The 18,597-nt window shown below is 34.7% G+C and overlaps 1 protein-coding gene across 1 annotated transcript; it reads right to left on the reverse strand.

The window, feature by feature from the left end:
- Positions 1-6,762: 6,762 nt before the first annotated feature.
- On the reverse strand, positions 6,763-17,155 carry LOC142553580 (serine/threonine-protein kinase Nek5-like). Its single transcript, XM_075663924.1, is given in 16 exon segments — positions 6,763-8,512; positions 8,590-9,056; positions 9,059-9,113; positions 9,195-9,246; positions 9,453-9,526; positions 9,643-9,692; positions 9,935-10,016; positions 10,098-10,147; positions 15,185-15,227; positions 15,319-15,400; positions 15,573-15,617; positions 15,713-15,759; positions 15,858-15,923; positions 16,258-16,324; positions 16,447-16,880; positions 16,967-17,155. Coding segments are annotated over 15 exon segments (2,847 nt in total). The 5' UTR covers positions 16,545-16,880; positions 16,967-17,155; the 3' UTR covers positions 6,763-6,943.
- Between the last annotated feature and the right edge of the window lie 1,442 nt (positions 17,156-18,597).

The following is an 18,597-nucleotide window of genomic DNA, read 5'->3' on the forward strand; positions in this document are numbered from 1 at the left end:
TGAGATGGGTTAGGCGAGGTAGGAGATTTTGAGGATTATCAGTTCTTAGCAGTTATCAGCGTGCATGGAGCTTATTGTGTGGGTCAGGTAGGTCCATTAGGGTCTCGTCTAGGTCCATGGTAGGCGGGTTCAAGGCTGGTGCACGCTGGTGCGAGCATGGGGCTGGTGGAGTTCGGTTGGTGCCTTGAGGAATTGATAATAGGATAAATGAAACAGACCAGCAACTTTTAGGTCCTTTCAGAGATGTTTAAGGGCTTAGTCTTGATGGTTTTAGGACCTTTTTAATGTTTATAATGGGTGGTAAAAAGATGGGAAAAAATTTGGTTAAGTTTCGAGTCAATTCGGGTTAAAACCGAGACACCGGTACAAGTTTTAAAATAATTCGGTTAAGTTACGAAATGAGCTCGAGTTTACATCTAGGAATATTTTTAAATATTTTTGGGACATTTTTAGGAGTTTAGTAAGTTTTGAATCAAAATAATGAGTTTTGGATTTATCCGGGATTTAATCGTCGCATGAAACGTTAATTAAAGGATTAATGAAAACGTCTAGATTTAAGCTTAATAAAATTATGGGAAATTATATTTAAGCTCAAATAATTATTAGAAGTCTAATTTTTTAATTTGGGAATTTTATGCTAAGGTTTGATTTAATTCGGGATTAAAACGCAAAGGTTATATTTAAAGATTAATTTAAAAGTCATAGACTTAAGCTAAATAAAAATATGGGAAAGTTCTTGTAAGTTTAAATAATTATTTGGGACGTGTTAGAGTCAATGGAATTAAGAAAATGTCAAAGAATTGAAATTTTATGTCTATGGGCAAAATGATAATTTTTGGGTTTCCAGGGGCAAAATGGTCATTTTGCACCTGGGTGAGATGTTCGTCCTGGCAGTGCCCTGAGCACAAATTTATGATATTTTAAATGTTCATGCATCATGATCACGATTTTAAAATTTTATGAAGATATACGTCACATGCTTGGATTTAAGAAAAATTACATTTATTCAAGATTTTTATAAGTGTTGAAAATGATAATGTTTTGAATGATGGGAATTAGTTGTGGCTATCGAAGTATATGTAAATGGTTAAGACGTATATGTAAATGCTGATGATGAGGCCTAGGCACAATGGATGGGTGATCCTGTCACTGATGTCCGACAGCCGCCGGGTACCGCGGTTCTATGTATGATGGATCCATCGTAAATGATGTACGATAGTCACCTTTAATGAACTGAATTCACAATGATAAATGATGAACGATGAACGATGAATGATGAACGATGATTAACGATGAACTGTTTTGACATGTCACGATTTCATATGGCACGTTTACATTATGTTTTTAAAGTTCATGAAAGATATGTTGAGTATGATATTTTTCACTGCTGTGTGCTATGTATATGTGCTTGTTATTCCTGGTACAGGTGTGTTGAGTTTTTAGACTCACTAGGCGTGTGTGATGCAGGTGAGCTTAATGATGAGGAGACTGGAGGTGCCGAACTCTGAGTAGGCACTGGTGCGGTGACACGACCCGAGAACCACATGTTTTCCGCATTACGATTTATGAGATTGAGAGGAGATAATATTTTCATACGTCTGTTCTTTCGAAAAGCGCGAGCTTTAATTTAAAAAAAAAATATTCCGCATTTTTTTTAAAATTAGTAGACGTTTCAAGTGAACTCCAAGCTAGGAGCTCCAATTCGGGGTTAATGAGATCCTATCTATGTGGGCACTTATCTCACTTCATTTCAGCGGGTAAGATCTTGTCATACATACAATTTCAAAAAAAAAGTGGGTCCTATATATACATGGGCAAATCTTGGCCATTCATCCTATCATAGGAGCAATGCCAACATGGATAGGATGAAATAAACCCAAATTCGGAAAGTTAGACATTTAATATTGAATTTTAGAAAATAATCAGCAATCATTCTTCAAAAATATTTTCTTTCAAATTCTACATGCACTTTTCAACACGATCAGAATAATTTTTTTAATAAATTCACAAAATACTCTTTGATTATATAATTATTTAACCAAATGATAATGTATTTCAAAATCTCACTCTAGTTAAGGTTACATCAAAATATCAATTCAGACATAATTTAATAACATTTAATGGTGAATTCGGTTTCTGGGTTGCATGGAACTTGACCACGAATGCGTGAGATTTTGTAAATAAATAACGACGGGCCAGATGAGAAACAAATTTCGTTGCGCCACTGAAATAAATACTATTCTATTTTATGTTTTAATCCTCATGTTCAACACTCACATATTGAGAGTTTTACTAAAATCTTGAAAATTATTGAGAGTTTTTCTAAAATCTTGAAAATATCTACTGATTATGAGTGATATGATACTCACGGAAAATTTTAGGGTCCGCTTCCAGCAAGTGTCACTAGTCCATACGCAGGTTTTGAAATTACCCTGGGCCTGAAATCACAAATAAGATCGTTAGAAGGGGGCCAGGAGGGTGTCCTGGCATAGCCCCTCCGACGCTCAAGTCAGAGACTGAGGATATATGGGGAGCAGCTAAGGGTGCTGCTGAAAATAATATAATACGGAATGAATTAACTGAACACTCAAACCTGGTATTTATAGGAGAATATCAGTGCCCTTGATGAGCTTGTCTTCCACTTGAGCTAGGGATGGGCCAGGGGTAGTAGGCACATCGATGGGGTCTCACCAGAATACCTGGGCCCTTGATGGGCTTGTCTTCCACTTGGGCCAGGGATGGACCAGGGGTAGTGGGCCCATCCATGAGGTATCAATATATATATATATATATATATATATATACACACACACACACACACACACTAGTAGCAAAGCACGTGCGTTGAAAGTGGGTAACGAACTTAAGTACACTATGAATATTGATCTTAAATTTGCAAATGAATGTATACACATAATTTTTCATAAATTATTCAATGACAAATATTATTTCACAACTTATTTATCATTTTAAACAACCATGATTTAGTTTCTTCAATCTTTTTCTTGTATGATTTTCGAATCTTTCGGTATCTTTTTCATCTTTTTATTTTATTTTTCATGCTTATTTCTTCGATTAAGTTCACCAATCATATCATCGTATCTAATTTCTATGTTTTTTTTATTCGTCGAATTTTTTTTTGATTAATCTCTTTGATGCTGGTGTGTTTTTCTTATGGTCCTCTTTTTTTTTTTTATTTGAGTCGTTCACGCTTTGGGCCTAACTCCATTTTATTTTTCATTTTTTTAAGTCTCGATCAGTTTCTCCACATATTATATTATATTTATTTTTCATTAGGAACTTACTTAAGTGTATGAACTAATTGTTAATGAGAAAGAATGTAAGCTTGAATTTTGAAATATAACGAATAGGAAAAATTGAAAAAAATGTAGTGATTAAAATAGATGTGATGTATATATTAATTTTAAAATTATTGATATAATTATATGATATAAAAAAATAGGACAAAAGACACAAAAATTCAAGAGCAGATAAAATAGTAGAAAAAGCTTTCTCGAGGTAAGAGATGTAGATAGATATTTTATTAGGGAGGCAAAAAAAACTCAAAATAATTCATGCATTATCGGAAAAGTCCAAAATATAACTATATTTTCTTCCTTTAAAAAAATTTAATGGGACACCTCCTAATCTTTAGGTGCAAATATTACTAATTTTTTTTAGATTTAATTTATAACATTATAAAAATATGAAAAAATATGTATATATTCACATAATTCAAAAACTAATTTAGTATATATATATATATATATGTATATGTATATATATACTCTACATTTTTAATTAATTTTTCTGCATTTATAAGTCCACATAATAGTTAAAATTACCGAAGAGATATAAAACACTTTTAAATATTGAATAATGTCAAATATTACAAAAACAATTAAGAATTAATAGAAAAAAATACGAAAAAATTCGAATTTTTCAATTATAATTTATAATTTATGATTCAGGTTTTGAAAAAAATAAAATTAAATAATTTATTCTATTTACTGAAATGTTTTGTCAATTAAATTTTTCTTGAATAATTTCCATCAATTGTTGGACTTAATTTATTTAAGAAAAAATTCAAATTCAAAATTTATTATTTAGTTAAATTAATGTAATATTAATTGAGTCATGATATAAATAAATCTTGTAGGATAGAGCGTTTGTCTTTAACCAAAAGTTATAACTTGTGGTAACAATGCTTAAACGTTAACTCAAATCTTTTAAAACCGTAAAGTAGCTTAAACGTCGCGTTTCGATTGTTCTATCCAGCATGGACAATTATTGTACCCAACAATTACACTCCTTGCAATTAATGAAAATCAAACTCGTGACATTGGCTCGGATACCAATTGTAAGACCATGCATATGTTGCTTTACCAAAGCTATAGTTGATGGTAATGGTACAACTCAAATATTTTAAATGGTATAATAGTTCAATCGTCATAGTCTGATCGATATATCCAACAAGGACAATTATTACACTTCAACAATCTCACTCCCAATAATTACACTCATTGCAATCTATGAGAATCGATCTTATGACTTTGGCTCTGTTATATACCAATTGTATGATCATTCACTTGTCATTTTACCAAAAGTTATTCCCGTGGTAAAGGTGCAATGTTAACTAAAATCTTTTAAAACCGTAAAGCAACTCAAACATCATGTTTCGATTGTTTTACCTAGCATGAACAATTATTACACCTAACAAATCCGATATAGATGTTATTATATTCCAGAAGTTATTTCTCTAAATCAAATCTATTCTCACTAATCAAATAATTACATCGAACACAAAATAATTTAAATTAATAACAATAATAATTTAAACAAAAATATTAATAATTGATGTGACTACCATATGCTCTCACCTATGCTCCATTGAGTTACAATCATAATAAAAATACACAATGAATTGATAAGTATAACTTAGTAAGTGAGTAATATTAAATAAACAATTTTTCTATTTTGAAAAGTGGAAATAGTTTTTTATGCATATAAATTCATAATACATAATGATAAATTAATTAATACGTAGAAATGAGGAAAAATTATTTTTTATATATATAATTTGATCATATACAATGAGAAATTAATTATTAATAGGTTGAAAAGAATAAACAAAACATCGAATCAATATATGATGATTTCGTAGTAAAATAATATTAATACAATCATAATTTCTATTATGTTTATAACACAACTGAAAATTGGATAACAAAATATATAATAATTAGAAATTTAATTTTAAAAATATTATTATGTAAAAATATTTTAATCACATAATGAATCGTAAGTGAAATCACTGCATTATTGAGCTATTATTTATTTCATTATTAATTAAATCAATGATTTGTCAACATTTAACATTTCTTATCGTATACATAAAAATATCAGGAGTTTCATAAATTTTTTGATATTAACTAATAAAAATAATTTAAATACATAAAAAATTATTTTATAATATATATATATATATATATATATATATATATATATAGTGCACTTACTTGGGTGCTAATGGGTTGGGTTGCAGGTGTTGTCTCATATCTTTTAAAGATCATTTTTACTATTTCTCTATCGTCGGTTCTGTCCCTAGCAGAGACGATACTACCTGTTGAGATCCGGTGTCACTCTTTTACGGTCCATTTAGCCAACCAGATCAAGCGGCGCAACGCCAGCAACTTGACGCATGAGAACCTCTCAGGAGGTCACTCATCACAATACTACTCTCGCTCATGCACGCTTAACCCAACATTCCCCTCCCCCAAGAAGTATAGAAATATGCTTCTTGGGAGATTTGATCTCATGACCTAGCTCTAATATCAATTGTTAGGATCAAGTGCTTACTACTATGCCTAAATCTACAGCTATTAGCCAATGCACAAATTTATTTCTCTATACTTGTGACAGCGCATAGTGCACCTACAAATTTATTTCCTTATACTTGTGACAGCGCACAGTGCACCTACTTGATTAATTGATGCAATGAAAGTTACATGAACAAAACCGCAATCACGGAATAATTCAATTAATATTTTATATTTAAATAATATTCTTACAAATAATCTTTAATATATTTAAATATTTACATCATGTATGAGATTATGTTTATTAGTTTATATTTAAAAATCAATTTGTTATAAAAGTGATGTATTTATATGTAAAATAATAAAATAAGATAGAAAAATTAAATATTCATTAGCAACCATGAAAAAATTCACTCATTTTAGTAACATATTTTAGTAGCAACAAAGAAAAACCATTGGTAAATTGATGATTCAATATGCATTAAGTCCAAAGTCATTTAAGATAGACAATGAATTACAAAAGAACTCATTAAAAAAATTATTGATTTAATTTAGTAACTTAAGTGAATAGTGATATATTAGAAAATTCATAATCAAAAGTCATATATATACTATATTATTAAGTGTAAGGACATGATAATAACTACCTATAGATGACACCGTCTTTTTCTTCCAATTTTACCCTTATACGATACTAATATTACACTTTTGTTTTTTGTTTTTTTTTTTCAATTTCAACATACTTTTATTTTTATTTTTTTTATTTCAACAATTCAAATATCAATTTAATCCCTCCATAATTTATCAAATTTCACTTTAGTCCATCGATAATGATAAAAAAGATTGTACACACACGCATAGCGTGTGCAGAATAACTAGTTTATATGAATGTTAGATATACAGCAAGTAAATATTAGTTTCAGATAGAGTATACATCAGGATGTCGGAAAGATCGCCATGGATCACAAGTTTCTTTAAAAAGAACACATTTCATCCACATATAGCATGTATGGTATTCTTACCTTTAAATGGAGTAGAGAAAATAGCTGAATCACGATTTTTATACAATTGATGCAATGAAAGTTACATGAACAATATACGTGAAAGATAATGGACAGCGGCATCTATGAAACCCGTCCATTCTCGTCAAGCAACAGTCCTTTGAGACTTTTTGCTAACCAGATTGCTGTATCTCTTGGCGAGACCTTTTCTTTCCCAAATGGCTTCAATACCACATTAAGTTCTTCTAGTCTATTTTGCTGAAGCAAATCAGCGGACAGTTCTAGTAGACCTTCAAGAGCCTCAGCTCTTTGCCTGAGAGAAGAGACGTCTAAAACTTCCCCTTCTCGTGTTTCCCCCTGTGTAGGACGTGCTATGGGATTTTCTAGTTTGGAAGTATCAAGATTAGGAGCTGTAGGAATGGGATTTGTATTAGCCACACCTATTTCCTTTGTGACAGAGTTTTCAAACAGATTTGAAGAGGAGGCAGTATTAACGGAGGAAACCACAGCATCGATGCAAGATAATGAAAATGGATCGTTAACATCAAAATCATCCCTGGCCATATTTATCAGCTTCCTGAAGTTCATGTTTTTATCCACATTTTCAGATACCAGATGCTCGGTTCCCACTCGGACACTACCATCATGTATCACATTATCAGAGGCAGTTTGGAGATGAGTGTTAATTGGTTTTTCAACAACTGCATCTTGCACGAGAATTCCATTGTCTGAAAACAAATTTTTCTGCATTGGTGAGAAAGGAGATACCGTCAAAGAGGAATAATCTTCTGCTGGGTGAACTAGTTCCTTCACCATGAACTTGTCATCACCCATGGATGAAATGTCACACAATTCATGCCTACTGCTGGGAGTGATTGATGGGGCTGTATCTTCTTCACACAGAAGTAAATCTACAGATAGAGAAAATGAGTTCTCTTTAAGTATGGTGGAATTCATTTTTTCATCACAAGCATTCACATCTGGAACATCGTCATCCAAGCGCTTTTGAATTGCTTCATAACATATGACAGAGTCATATTTATTCCAGTGACTGGTCTTGGGAATAATTTCCAATCCCTCAGAGTATGATGAGGAAGAGGTGGAGCAGCTTGGTCTAGACTCAGCGATTTCAACTTCAGTGCGTAGCTGATGACCGATTTGGCAATTAGTTGCTTGTTCCATAGGGTCAATCCTTATCCTTTCTGAGGTAGAGGGATCATGCTGAAAGATTTCCAAATTGGTGGGTTGTACATGATCGTGAAGTATCTGCTCTGACAGACTAATAACAGGGGATGTTGTATCATTACAGACCTCTAATCCTTGAAACAACACAGAAGAGGATGCAGAATTGCTGCTATCTGTCTGCATTTCGAATCCTTCATGCTTCCTCATATGCTGCTCGACTTCCGGTGAATCATGTGAATTGCAGTTGTATGTAACTGGTTTGGTAGCTTCAGTATCCTCCGCATCACTAGAACAAGCCTTTATGTCATTATTCATGACATTTGGAGAGTCACATCCTTCTTGCCCCATTCTTCTACGTAACGAAGGCCTTCTAGCCAAGGTAGGAGGTGTTTTTTGTCTTGGTTTTGAAGAGAATCCTTCTTCAGCAACTGGCTTTAAAGGACCAAGGGGAGGGACCCCTTCATATCTAACTTTGATAATCTTCGAGGGGTTTTCCACAACAAGTAACTATAAAGATAGGTTTGTCATAAAATCAAGCTCGGAAACACTTTACTACAGAAAAAAAAAATTGGAACTTTTAGTACCTGCTGCTTCATAGAATCTGTTAATTGCATTCTCATATTTGAATCAGAGTTGGGCTTCACTGATGCAGATGGAGGTGTCTCTGCAATGGCTTTAAGACCAGCCCGAATGCTACCTAGTTTGGTGATCCTTGGAGATGCTTCGACATAAATTCTTCTGGTACTAGCTCCACTAACTTTTGAGTGGTTGCTTCTAATAGGAGAACTGCTTTCTCTGATATTTTCGTCCTTCAAAGCCATCACACTGGTTTTAATCATCCTTGGCTGCTTAGGATCGCAACCATTTCTTTGTTCCTCTGGCAGTTGCTTCTGACCATCAGGCTCCTTGGTTTTCAAAGGCAATGATTCAGTTTCTCGCGCGTTGCTTTGACTTGGTGTCAAGCTGTCTCTCTCGCTACAAGAACTGTTGCTACTTAGGCTTTCAGACATATTCTTTCTACTCTCACGAGATTTACAAAGAGGTTTCTTTGGGGACGGTACTGGTCAACATAGGGCTGGAGATACGGGTGTTTCAGAAGTTCAGATGCCTGATAAACATTTGAAATCTAATAATTAGACCTTCTCCAAAAATTAGTTCAGTGATTTGAACGACATCTGAAGGTTCATACACTTGACCGATGTTCTGGATTTTTTCTTAACATGCTTTTGATCAATGTTTTCCTGTAATATGGAACACATCTGAAATTAATTTCAAAGTACACTTGTGCAAAACTCGTAATGTAACATCTGAATAATCATAATTCTAGCATTTATAATCAAAAGGAAAATGAAATTTTTATGAATTTAGAAGAGCTAATAAATCAAATGTCTCAACCATAATGATTTAATACAATTACGGTTTACATAGACACATCGGATTGACTTACAAGACTGGGGAGTAACAGGGAGGCAAAGGACCCATAGATGATCTGTTAATTTTGCTTATTAAGCCAGCCATGTCCTGAAACATGCATTCCCAGCAATTAAGCTTATAGATGTAATAAGAATTAACTGGAATAAAACACTTAATAAATTTAGAGGGGAAAAAAATAATGAAACGAGGTTGTGAGATGTTACAAAAGCCTTGAATGCAGGACGATGAGCAGCCATTTCATACATGCAGCAACCTGATTTACAAAGAAAATAATGAAAGAAGGGAGTTCATATTTGAGGGCAGTAACATGATTCGGCTAAGGGTAAAATCATTTCCAGAGTTACAGAATGCCCACAAAATTTAAAAAGGGTGAACACCACCATGGGTATCCTCCCACAAAAAAAGCTTTGGCTTTTAAAGAAGTATAATGATAGCCTTAGAATTCAGTTAGACTTGTTTGATGTTATCAAAGAAGAGAAATGAACATTGGCATACCAAGGGACCAAATATCGGATTTAAAACCATAAGGAATATCAGCAAGAAGTTCTGGACACATGTAATTGGGAGTTCCAACAACCTGCACAGAACAACAAGCTCCACTTCACAAGCATAATTTATAAAGTTTGCCAAGGGAATGGTTTGCATCATAATTATTTACCGAAGAAGCCAAATCTTCTGCTTTCAAAGTTTTGGCAAGTCCAAAATCACCTGCTCAAACCAGAATTAAAAACTAAGGGGTTATGTCATACTAAGCCATATCCAAACCTTTTTTTTATTCAAAGATTGGTTCGTTATTCGAAAAACCTTCATTGCTTGGCATCATATCGATATGAATAACAGGAATTGTTTAATGTAGCCTAGATATTTCAGATTGATTATTCTCATTTTGTTGAAAACTTTTGTTGTTTTAAAATGATAAATAAAGAATTAAGAATTTCAACTGTGGTTTGAGAGAAAACGAGTACTTCGGAAAGAAGTCCTTAAACTTTAAACAGTATTAGAATGTTATATGATAAACTAAAGACCCTATCCTTATTTTAAATTCAAATATCCAACACTCCCCTCAAGTTGGGTGATATATGTCCATCATGCCCAACTTGAACACAAAGTCTTCAAATGTGGGTTGAAATAGAGCCTTTGTTAAGACATCTGCAACTTGTGACTTGCTAGGAACGTAGTTAACTTTCAATATTCTCATCTCAATTTTTTCACTGATTAAATGACAATTGTTCTCAACATGCTTAGTAAGATCATGATGAACTGGATTATTGGCAATGCTTATAGCTGCTAGGTTGTCACGCTTTAGTTTGATTATCTAATGTCCTTCCAATTTCAACTCAGTCAACACTCTTTGGAGCCATATTCCTTCGCAAAATCCCATTGGCTAATGATCGAAATTCTGCTTCTGCACTGCTTCTTGCCATGTCATGTTATTAGGTTACCCCAAACAAATGACCAATACCCTGATATAGATTGTCTATCAGTAGAGGATACTGCCTAGTCTGCATCACTGTATACTTGTATATCTCTTGGGCTGGTTCCGCAGAAACACAAGCCCTTACCAAAGGACCCCTCCTTTAGGTACTTCAATATCTGAAGAACAGCTTCCATGTGTTCCTCTGTTGGAATGTTCATGAACTGACCTACAAAGCTTACAACAAATCCAATATCTGGTCTTGTATGAGAGAGAGAGATCAACTTGCCTACTAATCTTTGGTATCTTCCTTTATCGGCTGGAGGATTGTTACTTTTCTGACCAATCTTACATTTGGGTCTATTGGTGTATCAACAGGCTTGCACCCCAACATCTCTGTTCCTTTTAAGAGATCCAAGACATATTTTCTTTGGGAAATAACAATTCCGTGATTTGATATGGCCACTTCCATTCCCAAGAAATATTTTAATGGTCCAAAATCTTTCATCTTGAATTCCTTTGAAAGCAGTCGCTTAATATAAGTGATTTCCTCTTTATGATTTCCATTGATCACAATATCATCAACATAGACAATGATAACAAAGATTCTATACGTGTTGGAGTGTTTAACAAACATAGTGTGGTCTGATTGGCATTGAAGATACCCATTGTCTTTCAGTACTTTGGTGAACTTGTGAAACCACGCCCTAAGTGATTCTTTTAGGCCGTAGAGAGATTTTTTCAACCTACATACCTTGTTTACAGTGTATTCTGACTCAAATCCCGGGGGTATATTCATGTAGATTTCCTCGTCCAGGTCCCCAAATAAGAAGGCATTCTTGACATCGAGCTGGTATAGAGGCCAGTCTAAATTTGTGACAATGGATAGGAGTACACGAACTGTGTTCAGCATAGCTACCAGTGCGAAGGTTTCTTGATAATCAATCCCATATCTCTGGGTATACCCTTTTGCTTCCAGGCGTGCTTTAAACCGCTCGATGTCCATCAGCTTTGTGCTTAACTGTAAAGAGCCATTTGCAACCAACTACACAATTTTCGGGGAAGATATGTTATCTGCCAAGTATTGTTCTTTTCAAGGGCTCGGATTTCATCAACGACAGTTGTTCTAATGTGGATTTTGGATAGCTTCATTTATGCTTGATGGTACCTGTACTTGATCTAAATCTACAACAAAAGTACGAAATGCAGTGGATAAACGATCAAATGTGACAAAGTTACTTATCGGACGTTGAGTGCAAGTTCTGACCCTTTTTCTCAATGCAATAAGTAAATCATCAATTTCACCTGTGTTTTGTGGGTCAGAGCTCGACGTAACTTGAGTGTGATTCGGAGAATCTGGCGTCAAGGAAGTACTCTTGGTTGATTGATTATATATGTGTTCCTGAGAATTCCCAAGATGAAGTGGAGGTCTTCTCCGAGATTAGATATGTTCAAACGGTGGAATAGGATTTTCAGGATTAATATGGGTTTATCTAGTACGGTTGAGGGAATTAGGTCGTTTGGGGGTTCGTTCTGAATGGCGATGAGTTCCAAATTCGGATTCGGAGGTTCGTTCCTAACATTATCCCCCTGAACCGAGGAAGGTGTAAAGAAGGACTCGTCTTCATGAAATGTGACATCCATGGAAGAATAGAATTTTCTGGTGAAAAGGGAATAACACTTATATCCTTTCTGATTAGGGGAATAGCCAAAAAATATACACCCCAGAGGAAGAGAATCAAGCTTGCCCCAATGTTGGTAATGAACATGTACGAAAGCTGTGCAACCAAAAATACGCATTGGAATGTGATGTAGTAGGTGGGAATTGGGGTAAGACTCGAGTAATATTTGAATAGGTGTTTTGAAGGTAAGGACACCTCAAGGCATCCTATTGATAAGTTAAGTGGCAGTGAGGATGACGTCACCCCAGTAATGATGAGGGACATGACGAGAGAATAACAGGGATTGAGCAACCTCAAGGAAATGACGATTTTTTCGCTCGGCGACACCATTTTGCTGGGGTGTGTCAACGCAAAAACATTGATGAAAAACCCCTTTATTTATCAGGAAATCACCTAAGACAAAGTTAAAGAAATCTTGAGCTCTATTAGAGTGGAGGATCTAAATATTGGTTGAGAATTCTGTTTGGATCGTGGCATGTAATGATTTAAATATCGAGGAAGTTTCACTATTCTCCTTCATCAGGAACACCCATGAGAGACGCGTATGATCATCTACAAATAATGAAACCAACGCGCTCCTGTTATGTTTTTGACGCGCAAAGGACCCCAAATATCACAATAAATTAAAGCATACGATTTGAATGGAGTATATGATTGTTGTTTGAAAGTGTGACGCAAATGTTTGGATAGCTGACACACATCACAATGAGGGAAAAATGAACTTTTATTATCAAATAAATGAGGAAACACTTTTTGAAGGTACATAAAATTCGGATGTCCTAGTAGAAAGCGCCACAAAAAAAGTTTACTATTCTTATTGGACTGAAAAGCAGAAACGGGAACACCAAGAGTTGAAGGCTTTGAGACGGGTTTCATCTTGAGAATGTACAGGCCCTCACAATAATCAGCACTGTCAATCGTCCTTCCCGAGGCTAGTTCCTGAAAAACACAAGAGGTAGATGAAAAAATAGTGGTGCAAGTCAGATCTCGATTTAACATGCCAACCGATAACAGATTGCAATGAACGATAGGGACAAACAAGACATTATTCAAGTGCAAAGTAGATGACAAACATATGGAGCCCGACCCGAGCATCTTTGTGCAAGAATCATCTGATATCATAAACGATCGAGAGACAAAAAAAAAAGGCAGCATGATGTAAACAAATCCAACTGACTAGTCATATGATCCGACGCCCCTGACTCAACTGTCCACGATTGTGAAGGAACATGGTGTGAGATAAATGCAAGGGAATTATCACCTTGGACAGTAGTACTTCCTGACCCAATGTCACTGTTTGATGGCACCTAGGCCCGCTGGCGGAATAACTTTTTGAGGACATTCAATTGGGTGCTTGTGAAGGCCATTGACTCGGTGGAAGAAGGATCAGCAACTGAGACAATAGCATTAGCCCGACGTTCTCGCACAGGCTTCCAATCTGCGGGCTTGCCATGAATCTTCCAGCAAGATTCGATGTTGTGATTAGGTTTCTTGCATTTTTCACACCAAAGTCGTCCCAGAACGGATCATCCTTTCGTGGATATACACCAATGTCCCGAGTAGCAGAATGCGCAAAGTCGAGTGGGAATGATGGGGCTTGGCATTGTAGAGTGATGGCAGAACCATCAGAGGTTGCGGAAATGTGCTAGGGAGAACCCTGCATCACCGTGCGATGACTTTCTTCAAGTCTGACCACCGAGAAGGTAGCACGGAGGCTTGGTGATGGCTTTGTGCTCAGGACCCGACCACGGACATCATCGAGATCTAGATTTAAGCCCATCAGAAATTTGAATACATAGTTACTTTCAACAACTGAGCGATAGAGTTTCTCGTCCTTGGTGCATGTCCAATGAAATTTTTCGAGGAGATCAATTATCTGCCATTGTCGAGTCAGGGCAGAGAAGTAGTCCACAACCGATCTTTGGTCCTGGCGGAGATCGTGCACAGTTGATTCAATGGCAAAAAGAGCTCGGCCATGTTATCTTTGCACAAGTATGTGTCACTGACCGCATCCCAAATGTCTTTTGTAGTTGAGTAGAGGAGAAAATTTTCGCCAATTTCAAGCGTCATGGATTAATCAACCAAGACATGACTAGGTTGTTTTCTGCCTTCCAAGTTTTGAATGTGACATCGCCCGAGTCAGGTCGTGTTGCACTGCCCAAGAGGTGATCTTTCTTGCCACGTTCACAAATGTACATAAGGACATATTGTGACCAAGCCAAAAAATTCCGGCCTGTAAGTTTGTGGCACGTGATGGAGAGAAGAGAAGCAACGCCCATGATTTGGGTCATGCTCACCAGCGTTGATGAACTGGCAGTCACCGGCGTTGATGAACTGGCAGTGGTATAGGTCATACCGTACTTCGTCATTGGCCACATCTGCGCTCTGATACCATGTGGTTTGAGAGAAAACGAGTATTTCGGACGGAAGTTTAATCTTATTCATAATGAAATAGTACACTACTTAATTATACAAGACAAATCAATTGATAACAAACTTAGTCTAATCTAACCTTAAACTATAAACAGTAGATTGAAAGTTATCTGATAAACTAAAGACCCTATCTTTATTTTTAATTCAAATATCCAACACAAACCAATAGCAAAATTTATAAATCGAAACACAAGGCAAAAAAAAAATCCAAATTACCTAAACGGACATCTTGGTCTTTGGCGAGAAAGATATTGGAGCACTGCCAAGAAAGTGCTGTGAAGATTAATGCGAATAATCATAAAGATAACAAAGAAACTAAGACAAAAAATTGCATCAAGTCAGATTGTTACTTTGAGGTCCCGGTGTAGAACAAATTTGGAATGCAGATACTCGACAGCCAATAACAATTGAGTGAACCACTTCAACAGTTTCGGCACAATGTACATGATTAACACATTATTGACAACTGCCAATCAGAAAATGTATGGTTAGCTGAACACATGAGATGTGTAATCATATCTATTATTCAAAGTATATGTACAAATAAGAGTTACATGGATAAAGAAAAAAATGAGACAATATTCTAATGGGAACAACTCAAACGTCCTCAGGGAAGTACTGCCCATTTGCTTTTTTCATTAGTTCGGCCCTGAAATATCAGCAGCGCATAAAATAAAAGAAAGAAAAGACAGCTTAAAAAACAAGAAATGGTACTACCCAATCAAATTATCACCCAAAACTCACATGTCACCTCCTTCACAGTAGCCAGTTACTATGCAAACATAACAACCCTGCTTTGGGATTGGGAAACAAAGAGATCGGGAGGAAAATAAAAGAAGATTCTGAGACAATAGTGAAACTAGCAATTAGAAGCTTCAAGACCACTCACCTTTTCAACCCAAGCTTCCTTGAACTCAAGGATGTAAGGATGTTGTAGCCTCGCAATTAATGCCATCTAGTTTTTTGCATAGAAAAAAGGACCCTTTACATTTTTTGTCAAGCACTACACCATGAACAATATGCATACTAATAAATGATTGCATAAAAAAGACGAACTCAGCAGCAAAATTCCATCTTGAGAGATGAGTATAAACTAAACAATGAAATTGTACTAAGAAAATTGTCAATCTTTTTATCTAGAGATCAATTGCCATTACACCAAAATAACTAGAACAATTGCTTTAACTAAGAAGAGATGTCGATAGTCTCACAACAAAAAAGTAGAATTAAGATAACAACTAGCACAAAACAATTCAATCCTTATAATTGAAGCAATAACATTAGTTAACCTCTTCATGAGCTGATCTCCGGCATCTTTCAATTTGTCGAGCTAATCGAATTTTCTTAAGCACATACCTGTGTTACATTCCCAAGAAGTACATGAAGAAAATAAAAAAGTATGAGGGTGACGCATTAAAGAATTTTACTGCAAAATTTTGGATACGAATAAAATGAACTTTTTTCATTGCAGGCCATACTTTTTCCTTTCCAGCTTGTGATGTACCAAAATAGCTGCACCAAAGGCTCCACGGCCAATCTGCTCCATGATGTCATACTGGTCCATTCTTGACTCCATCAGCAACAATTCCCGAGTCCTAAAGCACTGTATCCACTATATTCTACCCTTGATAAGCATGTATCTAAAGAAATGAAAGGACCCCAAAAAAGTAATCTGGGTTACTATACTCCCTGAAATCTCTCTGCATCAACTCCTTATAATAGAAACCCCCAAAAAAATTAATCTTGGATCCTCTATTCTCTGAATTGTATCAGAAAACCAATTGCTGCAATAAATCTAAAGCTAGATATTACACTTGAAAATGTAACTTGTATTCAAACAAATCTCAGACACTTCCTCTGCCTCTTCTACCCATTTGCAGATCCATTCCAAGAAAACACCCATTTACAAAAACTGCAAAAAGAGAATACAAATAAACAAAAATGCCCACCAAATTCCTGAAATAAAGCAATAACGGAAATTGTTGAGATGCAATTGACCTGGCCTTCTGGGCACCCCAGAAATGAGGATATCTGGAATGGGTTCGATCAAAGAAAGCAAAAGTAGGACTAAACTCTGTGTTTCTACAGCATTTTTTTACAGAAACAAATTGCTTCTTCTCTTAATTTAAAAGTAATGGGCAAGATGTGTACAGACCAGCTCGTTTAATTATTTTAATTTAACTTAATTAGGTTAAAAGGGTGTTGTTTAGAGCTTATCATAGCTAGTGAGTCGGGTAGGATGATGGTAGATTTATGTTACAACTACCAACCAAATTTTCTTGTAAAAAAATTCAAATTTGCATATTACACATTCTAAAAAAATTAAACTTACTTATCTTTTAAGAAGTTTTCAATGATGAAATATACACAAAATCTCAGATCCACGGGCCACGTGCCTTGTTGACTACCATCTATTATGATTATATAATCAACTATAGTTTTTTAAAAAGTGAAAATAATTATTAATGAATTGAATTATTGTTCCAAGTTTATTATGTATATATTTATTAAAACATCTTTCTATTTAAAATTTAAAAAAATTTGAGTTTATTTTTTATTTTTTAAAATGATCATATTTGGCTATAATTTTAATTTACTATGAAAAATAGTTATTATGATAGCTTAAAGAAATTAAACATTTTTATTAAACTACTAATTTATGTAACACTTTTTGTGCTGGAGTAAGTATCTTGTGAGACGGTCTCACGAATTTTTATATGTGAGACGGGTCAACCCTATCGATATTCATAATAAAAAGTAATACTCTTAGCATAAAAAGTAATAACTTTTTCATGGATGACACAAATAAGATATTCGTCTCACAAAATACGACCAATACTCTTAGCATAAAAAGTAGAGTAAGTCTCTTGTGAGACGGTCTCACGAATCTTTATCTGTGAGACGGGTCAACCATATCGATATTCACAATAAAAAATATTACTCTTAGCATAAAAAATAATATTTTTTTATGGATGACTCAAATAAGAGATTCGTCTCACAAAATACGACCTGTGAGACCGTCTCACACAAGTTTTTGCCTAAAAAGTAATAATTTTTCATAGATTATACAAATAAGATATTTGTCCCATAAAATACGACCCATGAGACCGTCTCACACAAGTTTTTGTATTTGTACTGAGTGCCAACACTTTTATCACAACATTTACATAATAGAAGGATTCTATTTGTTATTCCTAAATACTAATTGATTATATAAATAAAATATACTTCACCCTCAAAATATATATGAAAAATTACATTTTTTTTATTTTGTAATTTTCATGTATTTTATTTTGTCATGTTATCGTTCAATTTACAGTCTTAATCAACTAATTTGTAATCTTGTTTCGATTTTATTCATCTTCATCAGCGTATTGATGCAGTGTCGAAAAATGATGATGTGAGACCAAAAATTATTGATGTGACGACAAGCTTTGCTAACGTATCCATTAATGTCACATTATAGTGAGAAAAAAGCTTACTGTTTTTTTTTTTTAAATGCAAATTAATTGATTAAAACCATGAATATACCAAAAACATGATAAAAAGTGAAAATTGTACTATAGATAATATCAAAAATATAATTTTCCATCTTTGATATTGTGGTGTCGAGGGGATGGATAAAGACG

Source organism: Primulina tabacum, chromosome 8, assembly GCF_025594145.1.
Source record: "Primulina tabacum isolate GXHZ01 chromosome 8, ASM2559414v2, whole genome shotgun sequence".
NCBI classification, from domain to species: domain Eukaryota; kingdom Viridiplantae; phylum Streptophyta; class Magnoliopsida; order Lamiales; family Gesneriaceae; genus Primulina; species Primulina tabacum.